The 20,883-nt window shown below is 44.5% G+C and overlaps 1 protein-coding gene across 1 annotated transcript; it reads right to left on the reverse strand.

Moving 5' to 3' along the window:
- Positions 1-3,256: 3,256 nt before the first annotated feature.
- On the reverse strand, positions 3,257-7,908 carry LOC143975712 (E3 ubiquitin/ISG15 ligase TRIM25-like). Its single transcript, XM_077478211.1, has one exon. The coding sequence runs from the start codon at positions 7,872-7,874 to the stop codon at positions 5,850-5,852; it is 2,025 nt and encodes a 674-aa protein (XP_077334337.1). The 5' UTR covers positions 7,875-7,908; the 3' UTR covers positions 3,257-5,849.
- Between the last annotated feature and the right edge of the window lie 12,975 nt (positions 7,909-20,883).

The following is a 20,883-nucleotide window of genomic DNA, read 5'->3' on the forward strand; positions in this document are numbered from 1 at the left end:
TGTGGATAGAGATGTAGTATTGGAATCAGGAGAAACGAGTCCCGAGTTCTGTAGAGCTCGGCATACACTATACAATCTGATTGTACAATCTCCAACAATTATGTAGTACAAGGGCCTGCCTGATTGGATACAGAGTGATCGGAGTGCTGGTGTGTCCTCCCATTATATATGTTTTGGTAAATCTGAAAGATTGTACAATCAGATTGTATCGTGTATGGACACCTAAAATGAACTATCTGAGAACGACTCCTAATCCTTGTTTGCTTCATGTTAGGAAATACAACAACATTTTCTAAATATAAATCCACTTCAGTAACATTTAGAAAGTTAGGAGTTGTGCTGTCTGCCACAAGGGGGGGGGGGGGGGGGTAACAACACAAATCTGATTGGTAAACAAATCAGTGTGGGGCCCCTCCCCCCGTCCAGGCCACACCCCTAGGTCTCTATTATACAAAAAATCATTTTTAATGTGTAAATAGAATTGTATTAGAATGTTGTCTTCTAGTTATAGATGTTTATCCTTTCATCACAGCACTACTATATATTCTAGCTCCATATGTGATCAGCACAGTGGCTGAGTGGTCAGCACTCCAGGCTAGCAGCACTCAGGTCATGGGTTCAAATCCCACCTGCCTGGAGTTTACATGCTGTGAGGGAAAGTGTCATCCAATAGACAAACATCTAAGGCAGGTTCACACAAATGTGTCTGATGTGAATGGAGTTCCTACACAGCACTTCAGATGTCAACCTTTGGAGCCAGCGGCCTCCGGCATCATTACCATTGCCGGCAATAAAAAAAAAATGATGTGGGGTCCCCCCAATCTATACCAGGCACTTTTGTATCTGTTACGGCTTTTAAGGGGAACCCCATACCAACAATTTTTTTTTTTACTAACGGCACGGGGGCCCCCCTCAAATCCATACCAGACTCTTAGGCCACTTTCACACACGTACGACCTGAAAGTAGTGCGACTTTGATGCGACTCGATGCGCCTGTGTAATGTTGAGGTCTGTGGACATCAAGTCGCATCAAAGTCGCACCAAAATAGTGCAGGGACTGCTTTGAAGTCGCACAGATATGAACGGTGCTCATTGGAAATCATGGGGGGGTACGACTTGTCATGTGACTTTGCAGTCCCAAGTCGCAGGACAAGTCGCAAAAGTGTGAAAGTGGCCTTCTCCAAACATGCAGCCTGACAGGCCACATGCCCTCAACATTCGGGAGGGGGGTGCTTTGGGGTAATCATTCATCAAATAATCTAATAATAATAATAAGATATAATTAGCATTTATTGAACATTTACAGTTACATCTCTATTATATTTCAAATATGTTTTAATTTATTAATTTGTATTTTATGAGGATATTGAGTTCTATTTCTATATGTGAATTCTTTAATCATGGTGCAAATATATTTTCTACATAGAATTGTACTCAGCACAGTGGCTTAGTGGCCTTCACGCCTTGCTGGCGACGCTCAGACCACGGGTTCAAATCCCAATAAATGGCATCACCAGCTTGAATAGTAAACAGCAGAGTATGGTGAAAATAGGAGATGCCTAACTGCCACATCAGCATGGTTGTTTCCATCATTCAAATGGCTCAGAAAATATGAAATGTTATTTAGCAACAATATTATTATTGTGCGGAAGGAAAGAGATCACACACTAGTGAACACGCAGGGTGTTGGTTTACATTTGTGTACTCAGTTGGGATTTGAACCCATAACCGGAGTGCTTTTTGTTGCTGAGTGCAGATCACTAAGCCACTGTACTGAATACACTCAGACCTCTATAATACTTGAGTATGATTAAAGAATGAACATAGATAAGTAGAACACTAAAGTCTCATAAAAAAGAAATTTAACTTGAAAAAATATCACATATAATAGATATGTAAGTGTAGATGTTCAATACATTCAATACAGAATAGCGGACATGACTCTCTAATACTCATTCAGAACAAGAAAACAAACGAGGAACAATAATTGTAATAGAAATAAATATCCGTGTGATTTAGCGTTAGCTTTACAGTGACATGAACACGGGTCATACCAAGCAAAGGAGACATATTTGTTCCGTTTGTGACGGACTGGGGTTTATATGGTCACAAAACAGACACCCCAAAGCAAAGTACATATTCATTTTTTTTTTATATTTCTAAACATCTCCCTTCTACTCTATTAATAACCAGTAGATGGCAGAGAAGGTACACAAACAGAGTCTATATAAGGCCACACACCATGTGACTGGAAATTAAACTACTTCCAGCCATAAAGTCAGTGGTCATATCTCATGCGGTTTGTGTGATTCTTTGCAGGTATGTACTCTAAATCTTTCCTAATCTGTATTAACCTGTGATAGAAAGATTCCTAAACATCTTGAGCAGATGCAGAAAAAGTCTCAGCAGATTTTATGCTATAGTTTTGCTCTAATTAGAAGTTTAGAACAGCATGTGTCAGAAACAAGTGAAAAGGGCATAAGAACATGAAAATACTGCATTGGTCAGAACAAATGTCTATGATAAACACGAAACCTTTCTAAATAGGTATATTTAAACCTGATTTATTGGAAATTGCATAGATTTATAGAAGCACATGTTTTCTGTTATTAATATAGAAAACCTATTGTATGTAAAGCTTATGTATTGCATCATACAGACATGCAATGTGCACCATCTAGTGGTTAAAAAAGAGTACTACCATGAAAATATTTGTATTAAAGCAATGCATTGCTAGTATGATTATTGTACACTTAAAGTGTACCAGAGAGATAAAGATAATTATCTATAACACTGAATAACAGGGATATATATGTTATTAAAATATAGTAATGTTCATTGTTATAACTACGTTTTAAAATACTTTAGTTAAAATCGGTATTATATATATTGTTAATGGTTATAAACATGTGACTATAAAAATGTAAAAGATGTATTGTTATGTAAAATATAACTACTTCCAGCCATAAAGTCAGTGGTCATATCTCATGCTGTTTGTGTGATTCTTTGCAGTCCACGCCAAGCTGATCACCTTATCTCATCGCGTCTACAATCATCGGCTCTCTTAATTCACATTTTGAGGCCGGTAACACGTTCTGTGATGTGTTTGTGTCTTATATATAGGAAAATGTAACATTGTAAGACAATCCTGACCATAGGAAGCCTTGTGTGTCCCAATAAAATGATGGATGTGTTCCATCGGGATTACAAAGTTCTTGTGGAATGTGATGAGGAAATAACGACCTCTGATCCCGGGGAAGGTTCTGGAAGTTTATTTAGAAGAGAAGAGTTACAAAGTAAAAGTAAAAGATTAGAAAGTAGAGAGATGAAGGTGTGCGGAGATCCTTAGACATGGCAGGTGGACCAAGGATCTGACCTCTTCATCATACGGGAGGCTTTTACCCCCCAATCCTGGACAAGTTGTCATGGAGGACCGTCCCAAACATCAACATTTTACAGATGGAATCATTCACTGAAGAATTTGTACAAGCAGCACATCATTCATTACAAGAGACATTCATTTCTGTTATCTCTGAACACCTTATCAGCTTGTCCCACCTCCAGACCCCCAAATCCCTCATTGTAGAAGAAGGAGACCAACTGTCTCTATGTTCCCCAACAAGACCTTCCAAGGACCCCGAGAACAACAATTTCCTCTAATAACATCTTTCTGTAAAGTCCTTCTAGACAGAGAACGTGTTATTATATAAAGAACCTGACATTAGCATATAAGCACTTAGTCATGTCATCTCATCATTAGTAAATCATGTGATAATTATTTCTCTTTATCAGATGAATAGGGCCATAGAGGAAATGGAAGAATTGCTCGGCTCCATAAGGATCATAGAGGTGGCGGGACTGAAGGGGTTAATGATGATTGTAGTCATCGTCCAATCCCTCCCATCATTCTATCTATATCCAATCATTGATCAATATTCCCATATACAGAGCCGAGGATTTCCACTTCCTGAGACTATATACCCCTCCCCCGTCACCTGTCCACAATCCCCGCCCCCTGTACATCATAACCAATAGGAACAAAACTAGCACTGGCTGTATTCATAGTGACAATCCTTACAGCCAATCACAGTGAGGGGGGGGAGGGGGAGCAATCACAGATCCATGGATTGGTCATGTAAATGAACCTGTGAGGACAGAAATGTAGGAATTCTCATTGAGGATATTAACCGCTTCACCCCCGGAAGATTTTACCCCCTTCCTGACCAGACCACTTTTTGCGATTCGGCACTGCGTCGCTTTAACTGACAATTGCGCGGTCGTGCGACGTGGCTCCCAAACAAAAGTGACGTCCTTTTTTTCCCCACAAATAGAGATTTCTTTTGGTGGTATTTGATCACCTCTGCGGTTTTTATTTTTTGTGCTATAAACAAAAAAAAGCGATAATTTTGAAAAAAACACATTATTTTTTACTTTTTACTATAACTCAATATCCCCAAAAATATATATAAAAACATTTTTTTTTCCTGAAGTTTAGGCCGATACGTATTCTTCTACATATTTTTGCTTAAAAAAAAAAATCACAAAAAAGCGTATATATTGATTGGTTTGCGCAAAAGTTATACTGTCTACGAAATAGGGGATAGTTTTATAGCATTTTTATTATTTCTTTTTTATTAGTAATGGCGGCGATCTGCAATTTTTTTCATGACTGCGACATTATGGCGGACACATCGGACACCTTTGACATTATTTTGGGACCATTGTCATTTATACAGCGATCAGAGCTATAAAAATGCACTGATTACTGTGTAAATGTCACTGGCAGGGAAGGGGTTAAACACTAGGGGGGCGATCAAGGGGATAAGTGTGTCCTATGAAGTGATTCTGACTGTAGGGGGGATGGGCTACCACTGACCTGACAGTGATGACAGGGAGCAGTAGATTCCTGTCATGTCATTAGGCAGAATGGGGAAAAGCCTTGTTTACATAGGAATCTCCCCGTTCTGACGCTCTGTAACACCATCGCAGGACACCGGCGGACATCGAGTACACGGGACCTGCGGGCACGGTCACGCTGTACACGGCGGTCTTGCGTCTGCTAGCCCCTCCAATTAAAGGGGACGTACAGGTACACCCATTTGCCCACCGCTGCCATTGTGCCGACGTATATCGGTGTGCAGCGGTTAGCAAGTGGTTAAAGTGTGTGTCTAGACAAATCTTATTGTTCTAGATTTGGATGGAGTGGGGGAGGATTAGAGCCCCTGTCAGGTTTAACTGCTATCCGGTACCCCATTAGAGAGATTTCCCCTCACTTCCTGTCCTGGTGACAACATTTCATCAGACAGGAAATGAAGGAAAATCTACAACAAGGACACAGACAGAAATAAAGATCTGGCAGGGGTTCCAATCCGTCCTCATCTCTACTAAAGAAAAAGGATTTTTATTTCTGTCCCTGATGATGTTGGAGAGTTCCCCTCACTTCCTGTCTGGTAGAATGTTGTCACAGGAACAGGAAGTGAGGGGGAAATGGAGCCCCAGATAGCAGAAAAAAAACAGGACAGGGGTATTGATCCGGCCCCACTCCATCGAAAACGGAAAAAAAAAATATTCTTGCCTATAGATACACCTTAAAATTTTGTCTCGAGGGCCGTCATCCTGATCCTGGCTACACTATGTAGTGTGTCACTGACCCAGAACAAGCATGCAGCCAGTGAAGGCTGAACAATCTGACCTCCTGCATGCTTGTTCCTGGTCAGTGACACACTAGGTAGTGAAGTGAGGTTTAGGATGAAGATGACGGCCCCGGAACCTGCAGCTTTATAAATAAATCCCTCATGTTTCCTGTCCTCTGCTTCCTCCTATTGGATGAGTATTCCACCAATCACCAATCAGATCATCCACAATGTGATGTCTCTGGACAGATCTCTCACTTCTGATCCCTCCCCACATATCTGTATATAATCTCCCATGAATCCTACCCATACCCCAGCATGGAGGGGCTCAGTGAAGGTGGTGGTGAAGGTGTGGAGATGTCGGATCGGGTCACACAGATCATAAAAGGAGATCCGCCCGGCCTCATAATCCAGATCTATCCTGACTCTCCTACTGGAGACATCGCGGTGTAATCGGATCTCATTACTGTCATGTATCTCTGAGAGATTATTACCAAACACCCACTTCAAACACCAGGACTTCTTATTATCTCCAATCCGTGACTGCTCTCCTCTCCTCTCTATACTGGGGTAACACATCCCGACTCTCCAGTACTCTGCCCCCCCGACATCCACTTCCCAGTAATGTCTCCCTGAGGAGAACCTCTGACTGCTCATCACCTGATGATACTCAAACCTCTCTGGTGTTTCTGGGCGATTCTGATGTGAAAATGATCTGGATGCAGTTTTCCTGTCATCTGATATATATAGCTTATTACCAGCTGTCCTCACATCCAGTAATATGTCTGTAACCCCCGACACCCCCCATGTTTGCTGTACAGCCCCAACATTTGGTCCTCCAGCCTGGAGGTGTGAGTGTTGTATGGTGGGGGAGGGTTGGGGGGGTCCCCTGGATGGTTGTATGGTGGGGGAGGGTTGGGGAGGTCCCCTGGATGGCTGTATTGTGGGGGAGGGTTGGGGAGGTCTCCTGGATGGTTGTATGGTGGGGGAGGGTTGGGGGGGTCCCCTGGATGGTTGCATGGTGGGGGAGGGTTGGGGAGGTTCCCTGGATGATTGTATGGTGGGGGAGGGTTGGGGAGGTCCCCTGGATGGTTGTATGGTGGGGGAGGGTTTGAGGCGTTTCCTGGATGGTTCAGCATTGATGTGACTTTCACCCTTTGTAGTAGAATGTGGATAGACATGTGTGCCTGGACATTTCTCTACATTTACCCCAGACATGATATCAGATAAACCTGTGTGTAATGTGTGTGAGATCCCCCCCACATCCAGATCCCCCCCATCATGGAGGAGTTTATCATGTCTCTCTCTGTCCTCATCATCTCCATCCTCAGTATCACACAAGTCACCTGTGTCTGATTCCTGTAGGACAGTCAGTGGATCCGTCACGTTACACAGCTCCTCAATGTGACGCAACTTCCTGGACAGCTCCTCCTTCTTTATCTCCAGATCCTGGAGCAGATCATTGATTATCCCGGAGATCCGCTCTGCCTGCCCGGAGATTTCCCTCAGGACTCTCTTCTCCAGGTCTTCCAGACGTCTCCTGAGGTCTCTGAACAGGACAGTGACTCTCTCTGTCTCATCATCTGCTTCTCCTTGTACTTTCCTCCCGTGTTCCTGCAGACTCTGGACTCTTTTCTCCATCTCCTCTCTCTCTGTCATCAGTTTCTGCAGAACATTCCTCAGTTTCTTCTTCTTCATCTCAGAGGCCTCATCCAGAGTCTCCACCTGGTGCCCCCGATGTTCTCCATCCAGCCTGCAGGACATACAGATACAGGTCTCATCCTCAGTGCAGTAATACTCCAGGATCTTCTTATGGACGGAGCATTTCCTGTTCTCCAGGGAAGTGGTGGGGTCACATAAGACGTGTTCTGGTGACTTGCTGTGGACTCTCAGGTGATTGTCACACAGAGAAGCTTCACAATGCAGACAGGATATGACAGCAGGTACAGGAGTGTGAATACAGTAAGTACAGAAGACCCCGGACTCCTCCTGATCCGGATGGGTGGGCAGGAAATTCTCCACTATGTTCCGTAGTGTTATGTTCCTGTGCAGTGCAGGCCGATCCTGGAACTCTTCTCTGCATTCAGGACAGGAATAACCTCCAGACCTCTCCTGTGTATCCCACACACGACCAATACAGTCCCGGCAGAAGTTATGTCCACATTTCAGGGTTACAGGATCTGTATAAATGTTCAAACAGACGGAACATTCCAGCTCCTTCCTCAGATCTGCAGACGCCATCGCTGAGAGCGGAAGAGAGAAGTGAAAGTAACCAGTTCCGTACATTCCACAGGGAGGGGCTGACACCGAGACACGTAGTCATAGGACTCCTTATACAGAGGAACACAGATAATACATGGGAGGACTCCTGACAATAATCTCCCTATCTGGGAAAATAAAGGACATGTAATAAGATGAGGGAACGTTGTGTCAGGAATTCTCCTTCATATCATTAGAACATTTCACAGACAAAGGAACACAAAGTTGATGTATTTTTGTGTTCATTTGCTTTGTGTCAGAAGTGCTCCCACTTATAGAAAGACCCCCGTGCTTACCTCCTCTAAAGGACCCCTTTAATAAAACCTAAAATGTTCATGTAAGTACCTGTATGTTGTGTAATAAGTTTGTGATGTATATGAGAAATAGAAATGTATGAATTGTGATTGTTACCTATGTATGGGAACAACAAGTAGATTGTTTAACTGACTCAAGACACAGATGGTTTGGTGGACTTTGATGGTCATTTAGAAAAGGTTTGGTTTTAAAATTGCTGCCGCATATTCAAGTGGCCATGTGGCTGAGGGGGGGAAGGGCGGCCATGAATTGTTGGGACTAGGGATGGACTTTATGTTCGGGTCGAACATTGGCTGTTCGCCGAATAGGGAACAATTTGGGGTGTTCGCGGCAAATTCGAAAGTTGCAGAACAACCTTTAAAGGTCTATGGGGGGACCCGTCTCCTGCCCAGTGGACATGTATCAATACGTAAACTGGTGACCCCACCCACCTCTGACAACACGGAGAAAGCCATAGGGAAGTCCCTGTGCATCATAGGGGGGTGGGGTCACCAGGTGGCCCCACCCTCCGTTATATAAGAACTGTCACCTCAACAGAAGCGTCACACAAAGCGGAAGACTCCCACTGTGGCGGATCGTGCGGAGGATGAAGCAGAGAAGAAGCTGGAGGAAGATGCCAGACGAGAAGACCGGAGGAAGAAGCGGAGGAAGAAGGGGATGGAGGAAAAAGAAGAACACGGAAGGAAGACCAGAAGAAAGGAGATGGAAGAAGAAGCAGGGAAAGAAGAAGAAATGAATAAAGGACTTGTCAAAAACCATCTCATCTTTTTTAACCTTTTTTGACACTTTTTTTGTGAAATTGTAGGGGTACATTTGTACCCCATTATCAAGTCACACGGGGGGCTGGGATCTGGGGGTCTTGAAGTTCTTGAAGTTTCCTATATGATATTATAAAGTCCTGAGGGGGTAGTCATAGATTTTTTTAATGTCTTAACATAATATGAAGTTCAGGGAAGCAAAGTTTCCCCTCCCCCTTCATCCCTTCCTGTCCATTGATATGTAAATAAACCAGTTAGATGGGTTTTTAGAGCTGAGCAGACAACAGGAAGTTCTTTGCAGGATGTGATGTATCAACAGGAAATTGGTGGGAGGAGCTTGGGGTCTTTTGAAACAAGCATGTGGATAAAAGGGACTTGTGTTTAGGAGGACAATGGAAATCACTTTGGTTTTTAAATTTAATTCCAGTTGTTTTGCCAAGTTTTATACTGTAATACAGTTTTGGGTAGAGAGAAAACGGGAGGCATCCACGTTATTGTTGTAACATCTAGGTACAGAGGGAAGCCACATTGTTCTGTAGCGAAAGCGGCGTAAGTGTGCTGTGCAGTTTAGTCAGGTGACGCAGTGTACGGTCATACAGTGAATACGCTTGTGTATACATACACTGTGAGGGGTGGAGACATCATTCGGGGGGTGATCTTTGGTTGTTGACTAATCAGTTGGCATAGTTATGGGTATTGCAGTGTAAAAGAGTGGTACTCTGTAGTTCTGTGCCAAAAGTGTTGAGACAACAAGCCATAGAGTTAAAGAACGCATTGGTTAGGGTTTCTAGTTGGGGGACTGGACCAGATAGTGGTTGTAGTCCGTCAATCCACCATAGAAGAAGGCACCAGGCGGTACTGTCCTCTAAATGGGTGTAAGGGTTTCCTTGGACACGGGGGTAAGAAGATAAGCCGATTCGAATCGCCATGGGCAATGAGCAGTCCGTGCAAGGGAAGGAATGCAAGGCTTCCCACAGTCAGACGGCTGCACAGTACATGAAGTCTAGTTTTGGGGCAAAGGCCATTAAACCCCTTAAGGAGTGACATAGGTGGTCCAAGGATACTACTTGGGGTATCCCTCTGGAGGGGATATTTGATGCCTGGAGGTGGGAGAAACTCATAACTGAGATTAAACCCAGGCTCTGGGCAGCAAAGACCTTAGATGTAGCTCAGCTGTGGCTTCAGAAATCTGTAATGATGATGGGCTGAGGGATGTGTAGTACACGTTTGTGGGGTTAAAATTCTCCTTCCTGTTTTTGCACTTTGTGTGGCCGGCCCGTGCAAGGCTTGGAGCTGCTCTCGTGTTTTTCCATAGTATATTTTTCTCTATTGCTAAAAGAGTGAAGGCAGCATTCCGTCTGGTTGTTTTTTGTTTGGAAACTATGAAATATCTCCCCCACATTAGTATCTAAATGTTTATCTCATGTCTTAAGGCCACAATCTTACACACAATCGGACTTTCCCATGGCAAATGTTGGATGTCAGGCTGTTGACGGACAATCCGAACGTGTCTACGCTCCATCGGACAATTGTTGTCAGAATTTCCACCAACAAATGTTGGCTAGCATCTTTCCAAATTTTCCACCAACAAGTGTGTGTTGTCGGACATTTCCGATCGCGTGTACACATAGACAAAAGTACAAACACGCGTGCTCGGAAGCAGAAGCCGTCGGTCTTGTAAATTAGCGTGTGTGATAGAGAATTAACGTTCGTGACGCAGCAAATCATGAAATGTGGAAATGCAGCGCACAATTCTCTTCTATAACGGGATAATAATGAAGATGCTTTGCTGGTGATACTGATGGCGTTATTGCAAACACGTTTTCAAAGGCTTTTTTTTTCTAGTGATGTCAAAAATAATATTATTATACTTTTTTTATTTTTTATTTGTGCAAGTTACCAAAACACCATTATCCCGCAGTTTTCAAGATCAAAGATACAACTATGTTGGTGTCCCTTGTCAATTTTACTTTGTATTTTTTAAAATGTAACTGCCGACTCCCAAACTGTCATTTGAAGTAAAAGTATTATTCTCCATAATTTTAGTATTGTGCATTAAAAAAAAAAAAAAAAAATAGACATGTTATCTGCCAATAGAACTTAACCAAAATGTGCATTTTATGCATCCAAAAATATAGAAAATATACCAAATCAAATCATTATTATTCAACCAAAAAAAAAAAAATAATAATATGTCAAAGCAATAACTCCAAGGGCAATAATAAATAACACGTTATCTCCTCCGATTCCGCAACATGTCTGGTTGACGAACGGCCGTTCAGAAACAAACTGAAAAGTGTGAAATGAAAAAGGGCAAAAGGAAAAAGCACGAAATGAAAAGCGCTAAATGAGAAACGCCAAAAGAAAAGCGCGAATCAACACTCACCAAACTTCTACCAACAGGAAATTAGCAGAAGGAGACCAAAGGGTGGAGCTAAAGAGCTGAAAAACCACGTAGTATGTCTAGTACGTTGCTACGTTTGTAATTGTTGGAATTATTCTTCTCATTGTTTGTATGTAGTAACATGAACATCTTAGAACCCACCGCGGCGGCCCTCCTAGATTTCTCGGCTGTTGTATTTTTCTAGCAACGTGAAAGTAATGCTGCGTACACACAATCAGACAGTCCGACAACAAAATCCAGGATTTTTTTATCCGACGGATGCTGGCTCAAACTTGTCTTGCATACACACGGTCACACAAATGTTGTCGGAAAATCCGATCGCCAAGAACGCGGTGACGTACAACACGTACGACAGGACTATAAAAAGGAACTTCAATAGCCAGTGCGCCACCCTTTGGGCTCCTTCTGCTAATCTTGTGTTTATCTCGTGTTAGTAGAAGTTTGGTGAGAGACGATTTGCGATTTTTCAGACTCGTGCTTTTCATTCCGTTACTGCTCTTCAGTTTGTGCTTGTGGGTTCCCATCTGTTTTTCGGTCAGTGCAGTCAGTTCGTATCTGGTTTTCAGTGAGTTCTTGTCCGCTCGTTTATGATTATCAGCTCGCTCTACTCAGGCCTTTCTGATTTTCAGTGCGTTCTGCTAGTTCATTCTGACCAGCCGACCGTTTTGAAGCCATGTTGCAGGTACATACTCTTCATAGAGTTCCGGCTGTGCAGGGGCTTGGTTTGGGGGGGGTTCTTACTTTGACCCAAGCCCAGTCCATGAACAGGGAGAGGAGGAGTTCATGGACCAAAAATTGGTTGCTCCAGCGTGACCAATTCTCTCATACGCCTTTGTTGCGGGAGATCCATGAGAATCCTGATGATTTCAGGAACTTTCTCAGGATGAAGGACCTCGTTTTTCACCGTCTGTTGGCTTTGCTGACCCCTTATATTAGCAGGCAGGATACCTGCATGAGGCAAGCCAGCACTACCGAGTAGAGGCTCATCACCACCTTGCGGTACTTGGCGACTGGGAGAAGTCTGCAGGAGATCAAGTTCTTGACATTATCCCAGAGACCTGTTCTGCCATTATTCGGGTCCTGCAGAAGGACTATATGAAGGTAAGTTTTCTCCTTTAACGTCACATTCTATGTATCTAATGTTTGCTAATGTATTGTATTTCTTTCATCATTCCCTAATTATCATGATTGTAATATGCTGTGAATGCCCCCTTTATCCTCATGCATTCTGGGAGTATTTAAAGTTCCTTTTTTGTCCTTCATGCATATTTGCATTCACTAACCTCCCCAGCATTCTATCCTGGGCCCATACACACCTAGCCTATTCACTTAATGTATATTGTCAGCTCCATAGTACTGATTTACCCTAAACACCCCCTAACATGTGTCCAAATGTTATTTGTGTCCTTTAATTCATGCAGAGTGCAAGAGGCTTTTTTTGGGGGTCCCAAAATCATTTGGAACCCTCCCTCCCCCCAAATTGCTAAGTCAACCGATACCAATCCTCTATCTGCTGCCAAACCCAAACACATTATACCTACCTCTTTTGTGGTCATATTTATGGATGAATTCACCAAATCATGTAGTGAAAGGGCCTGCCTGAATACTTTCAAATGGTACTGTTTAACGTTTTGTTCTCCTATTATCTTGATAGGTAATTGCAGAATGTAAAAAAGTGCTTCAATTTGTACAGTGTGTATTTTTATTTTTGTATTATGACACTTTTTACCTGTCCAGTGGGCTGCCAATAGTGTAATTAAGGAGGGGCTGGCCAAAGTAATACACATTATTTAGGCATTCAGCTCTCAATGAAGTGGAGAGGGTTACCTGTCCAAAACATCCCCCCCCTAAAATTTTTAGAATGGGCCATCAGAGGGGGTGAGGCATCTGATAAGTGGACCTTATATTTTTGTCTTTAAATACTCCTTAAAATAAAATGTTATACTGATGTTGGCCAAGAATGTTTGTGTCTAATCTGCTTGCAATGTTTATGTGCAAAAGTACACTTTTTTTTTCTTGTTTGATTTCACAGTTTCCTTCACTGCCACAAGAATGGCAGACTGTGGCTTCCCAATTTGCCCAGCGGTGGGACTTTCCCAACTGTGGAGGGGCAATTGATGGGAAACATGTCAACATCGTCCCAATCCCCAACTCGGGGTCATACTGTTACAACTATAAGAAGTTTAATAGTATAGTGATGTTGGCGTTGGTGTCGGCGACATACGAGTTTTTGTATGTGGACGTGGGGGAAGAATGGCCGGATGTTGGATGGTGGAGTCATTGCCCAGACCAAGTTCTACGAATGGTTCCAGAGTGGTGGTTTGGGATTGCCACCTCCGGTAGACAACATGGCTGGTCTACCGGTCGCCTCCTTTGCTGATGAAGCATTTGGGCTTGCTGAACACCCGATGCGGCCACTATCCATGAGGACCCTCACCCCGGACCAGAGGGTTTTTAACTACCAGCAGAAGAGTGGTGGAGAATGCTTTTGGGATAATGACCAGCCAGTTCCACCTATTCCCGGCGCAATTCAAAATGGTGGAATATAAACTAAACAATATAATACTGGCATGCTGCATTCTACACAACTTTCTAAGGAGCAATACTATGAACTATGTGGCCTCAGTTGGGCCTGAGGCCGGATTTCAAGAACAAACCCTGACAGCATTTGAAGCTGGCCATCCTGGCTTACCCCCCCAAAGCACCTGCAAAGTCAGACAAAAATATCTGGAGTACTTTGTGGGTGGGGGGGGGGGGGGCAGTGATATACCAGCAAATGTTTAAGAAACATTTTTCAAACACATTTTTATTTTAAACTGAAATTATATTTTATTTGATTTACTGCTTGTGTTTCTTTTAGCTGTCTCCTAGGTTCTCCAATGGGCTTTTCTTTTTGGCCATTTTCTTCAATAGTGCAAATGTCATTTATTTGATACATGAGGTGACAATCTCTTCTTCATCTAACTATTATGTTGTGGGTGTGCTACACACACACACACCTTGTTTTTGTTAATGTATGTAATGCATTAATGATAAAAGTAATCAGCCTTTTCAGCACCATGAATTAATTGTTTTGAGTCCTGAAAGTGGCCTGATTGGGGCACATTTTAGAGCACTGTGGGGGTTATTTACTACAGGAAAATCAACTTTGCACTACAAGTGGACTGCAAAAGTGCACTTGAAACTGCACTGAAAGTAGTGCCAAGTGGATTTGCCTTTAGTAAATAATCGCCATTGCCATTGTAAACACCAACTTTACTCCAAAAACTGTTATTTAGCATTGAGAGAAGAAGCCACACATTGTTGAGTAGGAGTGGAGGCCCGTCCATACGGGTGCCCGGGCGCCGCCCCCCCCCCCCCCCTCCCATGTAGTAAAAAAGAAAAAACAAAATGTGCACTGGCGCCGGGTGCAGTGCAATATAGGAAGCGCCACGTCTATGCAATCACATGATTTATTCCGCCGCCAGTACCCCCTCCACATCGATGCATCTCATGGTGGTCACACTCGGCAGCATACCCCAACCCCCACCCCCTGCTAAACAAAATTTAAAGAAATAGTGTTATCAGTGACCTGCAGCATACACCCCCCCCCCCAAGAAGCTTTAAAAAAAAAAGAAAAAGACGGTTATTAATAACAACCCTTTTTTTTTTTAATCTTGTCTGGGGGGGGGGGGGTGTATGCTGCCGACCACCGATAAGAACCCTTATTTTTAAAATCTTGTTTAGTGGGGGCGGGGTGGGGGGTTAATGCTGCCAACCAATAATAACCCTTTTTTTAAAATCTTGTTTGGGGGGGGTATGCTGCTGACCACCGATAATTATTATTGTATTATTATTATAACTTATTGTCGGTGGTCGGCAGCATTAACCCCCATACCTGCTGTTGTAGATATGTGCAGTCTACAGGTTGTAGATATGTGCAATTTACAGAATGCGATTTACAGGTTGTAGATATGGGCAATTTACAGAATGCGATTTATAGGTTGTAGATATGGGCAATTTACAGAATGCGATTTACAGGTTGTAGATATGTGCGATTTGCAGGTTGTAGATATGTGCGATTTGCAGATTGTAGATATGTGCGATTTTCAGGTTGTAGATATGTGTGATTTGCAGGTTGTAGATATGTGCAATTTACAGAATGCGATTTACAGAATGCAGATATGTGCTATTTACAGGTTGTAGATATATGCGATTTACAGAATGCAGATATGTGCGATTTACAGAATGCGATTTATAGAATGTAGATATGTGCGATTTACAGAATGCAGATGTGTGATTTACAGAATGCAGATATGTGCGATTTGCAGAATGTGATTTATATAATGTAGATGCGATTTACATGTTGCAGAATGCAGATATGGGCAATTTACAGGTTGCAGAATGCAGATATGGGCAATTTACAGGTTGCAGAATGCAGACATGTGTGATTTACAGGTTGCCGATTTCAAATATGTGTGATTTACAGGTTGCAGAAAAGGTGCCTGATGGGGTTATACACAAGATAAGCATTATTCATCTGCTTTAGCAGAGCCCTGTGTATAATGCAGCCTGGTATATGATGTTGACTCGCTAAGGGGTGTGGCTTGTGAGAAGTGGGAGGGGCCAAATCTGAAGGGACATGGTCTTGCCCCCCCCATCCTAAAACTTCACCAGCCGCCACTGTTGAGTAGAAAACATTTTACTCTGTGCACTACTTTGGTCTCATTTTAATGTGACTTGAGGTCCATAAACCTCCAGAATACACAGGCGTGGCTTCAAGTCGCGGCAGAATCAATGCAACTTTCAGGCTTTTCAGGACAACGCAGCCTGAAAGTTGCACAATTCTGCCGCAGTTTTGATGCGACTTTAAAGCAATGCCTGTGTATTCCGGAGGTCTATGGATCTCAAGTTGCATCAAAGTGGGACCAAAGTGGCGCAATGGACTACTTTGAAGTCGCACAGATATGAATAATAATCATTGGAAATCATAGAGTACAAAGTCGCAGGACAAGTTGCACAAGTGGAAACGGCGCCTAAATGAAAAGTGGGTTTTTGTGCATGTGAACTGCATTCTGATGGGCCAACTTCACAGGTAACGTTGCTATCCATCAGATTTGCCCGTAGCCTTTACAGCGCATGCGCAGGAATGATGATCAGATTTTACTATCATGGGTGAAGTACTCCTGGTAGTAAAATCCAATCGCTAAGGCTATTTTCACACTTGTGCGACTTGAAAGTCAAGTGCTTTTGCCATGATTTTTGCCACGACTTGAAGCAATGTCTGTGTAATCTGGAGGTCTCTGCCACAAGTCGCATCAAAGTTTGATAAAAGTAGTACAAAAAGAAGTTGAAGTGGCCCAGATATGAACTGAACTGGTTGGAAATCACGGGGTGTGACTTGTCATGTGACTTTGCAGTCTCAAGTCGCAGGACAAGTGGCACGAGTGTGAAAGGGCCTCAGGCTGTCCGTACCACCTGATCACTGCTGCCCCCTGATGGTGGGATTGGTGTATTGTTCTACTGGTGGGACTCGCCATTCTTTCAGTGTACGGCCTTCTCACAACTCCAATCATTCTTTATCTCGGTGTGCTGAGAACTCCGGACTCAGGAACTGGATACAAAACTTACAACAGGGCTGAGGGGTAGTGTTCTGTGATTGGACTGATTGGTTGCAGGGAGGGGCAGTGCGCTGTGATTGGACTGATTGGTTGCAGGGTGGGGCAGTGCGCTGTGATTGGACTGATTGGTTGCAGGGAGGGGCAGTGCGCTGTGATTGGACTGATTGGTTGCAGGGAGGGGCAGTGCGCTGTGATTGGACTGATTGGTTGCAGGGAGGGGCAGTGCTCTGTGATTGAACTGATTGGTTGCAGGGAGGGGCAGTGCGCTGTGATTGGACTGATTGGTTGCAGGGAGGGGCAGTGCGCTGTGATTGGACTGATTGGTTGCAGGGAGGGGCAGTGTGCTGTGATTGGACTGATCGGTTGCAGGGAGGGGCAGTGTGCTGTGATTGGACTGATTGGTTGCAGGGAGGGGCAGTGCGCTGTGATTGGGCTGATTGGTTGCAGGGAGGGGCAGTGCGCTGTGATTGGGCTGATTGGTTGCAGGGAGGGGCAGTGCGCTGTGATTGGGCTGATTGGTTGCAGGGAGGGGCAGTGCGCTGTGATTGGGCTGATTGGTTGCAGGGAGGGGCAGTGCACTGTGATTGGACTGATTGGTTGCAGGGAGGGGCAGTGCGCTGTGATTGGACTGATTGGTTGCAGGGAGGGGCAGTGCGCTGTGATTGGACTGATTGGTTGCAGGGAGGGGCAGTGCGCTGTGATTGGGCTGATTGGTTGCAGGGAGGGGCAGTGCGCTGTGATTGGACTGTTTGGTTGCAGGGAGGGGCAGTGCGCTGTGATTGGACTGATTGGTTGCAGGGAGGGGCAGTGCGCTGTGATTGGGCTGATTGGTTGCAGGGAGGGGCAGTGCGCTGTGATTGGACTGATTGGTTGCAGGGAGGGGCAGTGCGCTGTGATTGGACTGATTGGTTGCAGGGAGGGGCAGTGCGCTGTGATTGAACTGATTGGTTGCAGGGAGGGGCAGTGCGCTGTGATTGGACTGATTGGTTGCAGGGAGGGGCAGTGCGCTGTGATTGGACTGATTGGTTGCAGGGAGGGGCAGTGCGCTGTGATTGGGCTGATTGGTTGCAGGGAGGGGCAGTGCGCTGTGATTGGACTGTTTGGTTGCAGGGAGGGGCAGTGCGCTGTGATTGGACTGTTTGGTTGCAGGGAGGGGCGGAGCTCTGTCACTGTAGGATTATATTACCAGGCCTGCTCTGCTATGTACTGAGGTCATAGTGAAATGTTTTAATCAGTTCACTCAGTTGAATCAATTCATCCACTTCACTGAAAAGAATCGATTCAAAAGAACGATTCATTCATGAACTGGACATCACTAATCTCTACATGTTCCTGTATATACAGTGTGGGGTTTATATATTTTATCCAGCGCTCCACATGCTGTTGGGTAAAATAAAATCCTGTATAGTCCTAATGACCCCTCCGCAATCCTCACCCCTCCCCCCCATACATACTTGTCTGGTTTTTGGTGACCTCATCCGGGGGGGGGGTTCACATGTCACCCCATAAAAAGTTTCCCATTCACAGAAAATGTCCGCAATGAGTCCTCTCTGGTCACATTCGTAACCGTTTTCTCTGACAGATGATTGTCTCCATTAAAGAGGGATTCCGCTGGAGAAAAAATATATTAAAAGCCAGTGGCTGTCCCGGGGTCCAGCGATGCCGGCAGCCGAGGCCGATCAATCCTTCGGGTCTTGGCTGCTGCCACCGCCATTCTAGGTGAGGGAATCAGGAAGTGAAGCGTTGCGGCTTCACTTCCCGGTTCCCTACTGCGCATGCGCGAGTTGTGTAGAGCAATAGGAATGGTTTGCGCTTTCTCTGGGACGTGTGTGTGTCCCAGCAAACAGAGCGGCGGGACAGGAAGAAGCGTAGACCCCCGCGGGAGTCTATGCCCGGAAGTGGGTGCAAATACCTGTCTTAGACAAGTATCTGCACCCCCCACCACCCTCCCCCCTGAAAGGTGCCAACTGTGACACCAGAGGGGGGGAGGGTTCCGATGAGGTTTAGGGTGGAACCCCACATTAAAGACCAACCCCCCCCATGTACTAATTTACCATTAATGTACCACTGCTGAAAAATATACACAATTTCTGTACCTGAGAGAAGAAAACCTTCCCTGCGTGTTTCCTACAACACGTCATCCCTCGCTGGTCTCTACATATCAGACCGAGAAGCCAATAAGACACAGGAAGGAAGTCAGCTGACCTCATTATTAACCACCTGTGTCTCCCCTCCCCCTCCCAGCAGATCACAGCTCCCCCCTCCCAGCCGATCACACCCCTCCCCCTCCCAGCCGATCACAGCCCTCCCCCTCCCAGCCGATCACACCCCTCCCCCTCCCAGCCGATCACACCCCTCCCCCTCCCAGCCGATCACACCCCTCCCCCTCCCAGCAGATCACACCCCTCCATCTCCCAGCCGATCACACCCATCCCCCTCCCAGCAGATCACACCCCTCCCTCCAGGTGGACACTTACAATACAATTCATCAGTGATCACCGATGCTCGCTAAATACAGACATTTTATTCCTTCAGTCCATCTTGCATAGATCTGTTGATCTGTAGGGTGGAGGAGATGAGAGATCAGACAGCGGTCTATGTGGATAGAGATGTAGTATTGGAATCAGGAGAAATGTGTCCTGAGTTCTGTAGAGTTCGGCATACACTATACAATCTGATTGTACAATCTCCATCAATTATGTAGTACAAGGGCCTGCCTGATTGGATACACAGTGATAAGAGTGCTGGTGTGTCCTCCCATTATATACGTTTTGGTAAATCTGAAAGATTGTACAATCAGATTGTATCGTGTATGGACACCTAATGAGAACTATTTGGTTACGACTCCTAATCCTTGTTTGCTTCATGTTAGGAAATACAACAATATAAATCCACTTCAGTAACATTTAGAAAGTAAGGAGTTGTGCTGTCTGCCACAAGGGGGGGTAACAACGCGAATCTGATTGGTAAACAAATCAGTGTGGGGCCCCTCCCCCCAGTCAAGGCCACACCCCTAGGTCTCTATTATACGAGAAATAGTTGTAATGTGTAAATAGAATTGTATTAGAATGTTGTCTTCTAGTTATAGATGTTTATCCTTTCATCACAGCACTACTATATATTCTAGCTCCATATGTGATCAGCACAGTGGCTGAGTGGTCAGCACTCCAGGCTAGCAGCACTCAGGTCATGGGTTCAAATCCCACCTGCCTGGAGTTTACATGCTGTGTGGGAAAGTGTCATCCAATAGACAAACATCTAAGGCAGGTTCACACAAATGTGTCTGATGTGAATGGATTTCCTGTACAGCACTTCAGATGTCAACTTTTGGAGCCAGCGGCCTCCGGCATCATTACCATTGCCGGCAATAAAAAAAAAAAAGAGATGTGGGGTCCCCCCAATCTATACCAGGCACTTTTGTATCTGTTACGGCTTTTAAGAGGAGCCCCCCATACCAACAATTTTTTTTTTACTAACGGCACAGGTCCCCCTCAAATCCATACCAGACTCTTAGGCCACTTTCACACATGTACGACCTGAAAGTAGTGCGACTTTGATGCGTCTCGATGCACCTGTGTAATGTTGAGGTCTGTGGACATCAAGTCGCATCAAAGTCGGACCAAAGTAGTGCAGGGACTGAAGTCGCACAGATATGAACGGTGCTCATTGGAAATCATGGGGGGGTACGACTTGTCATGTGACTTTGCAGTCCCAAGTCGCAGGACAAGTCGCAAAAGAGGCCTTCTCCAAATATGCAGCCTGACAGCCCACATGCCCTCAACATTCGGGAGGGGGGTGCTTTGGGGCAATCATTCACCAAATAATCTAATAATAATAATAATAATATGATATAATTAGCATTTATTGAACATTTACAGTTACATCTCTATTATATTTCAAATATGTTTTAATTT

Source organism: Lithobates pipiens, unplaced genomic scaffold (genome assembly GCF_037356315.1).
Source record: "Lithobates pipiens isolate NorthernLeopardFrog02 unplaced genomic scaffold, aLitPip1_a1.2 Scaffold_13, whole genome shotgun sequence".
In the NCBI taxonomy this organism is placed as follows: Eukaryota; Metazoa; Chordata; class Amphibia; order Anura; family Ranidae; genus Lithobates; species Lithobates pipiens.

Excerpts from the sequence above, each read along its gene's own strand:
- LOC143975712 (XM_077478211.1), bottom strand. The coding sequence starts at position 7,874 with ATGGCGTCTGCAGATCTGAGGAAGGAGCTGGAATGTTCCGTCTGTTTG.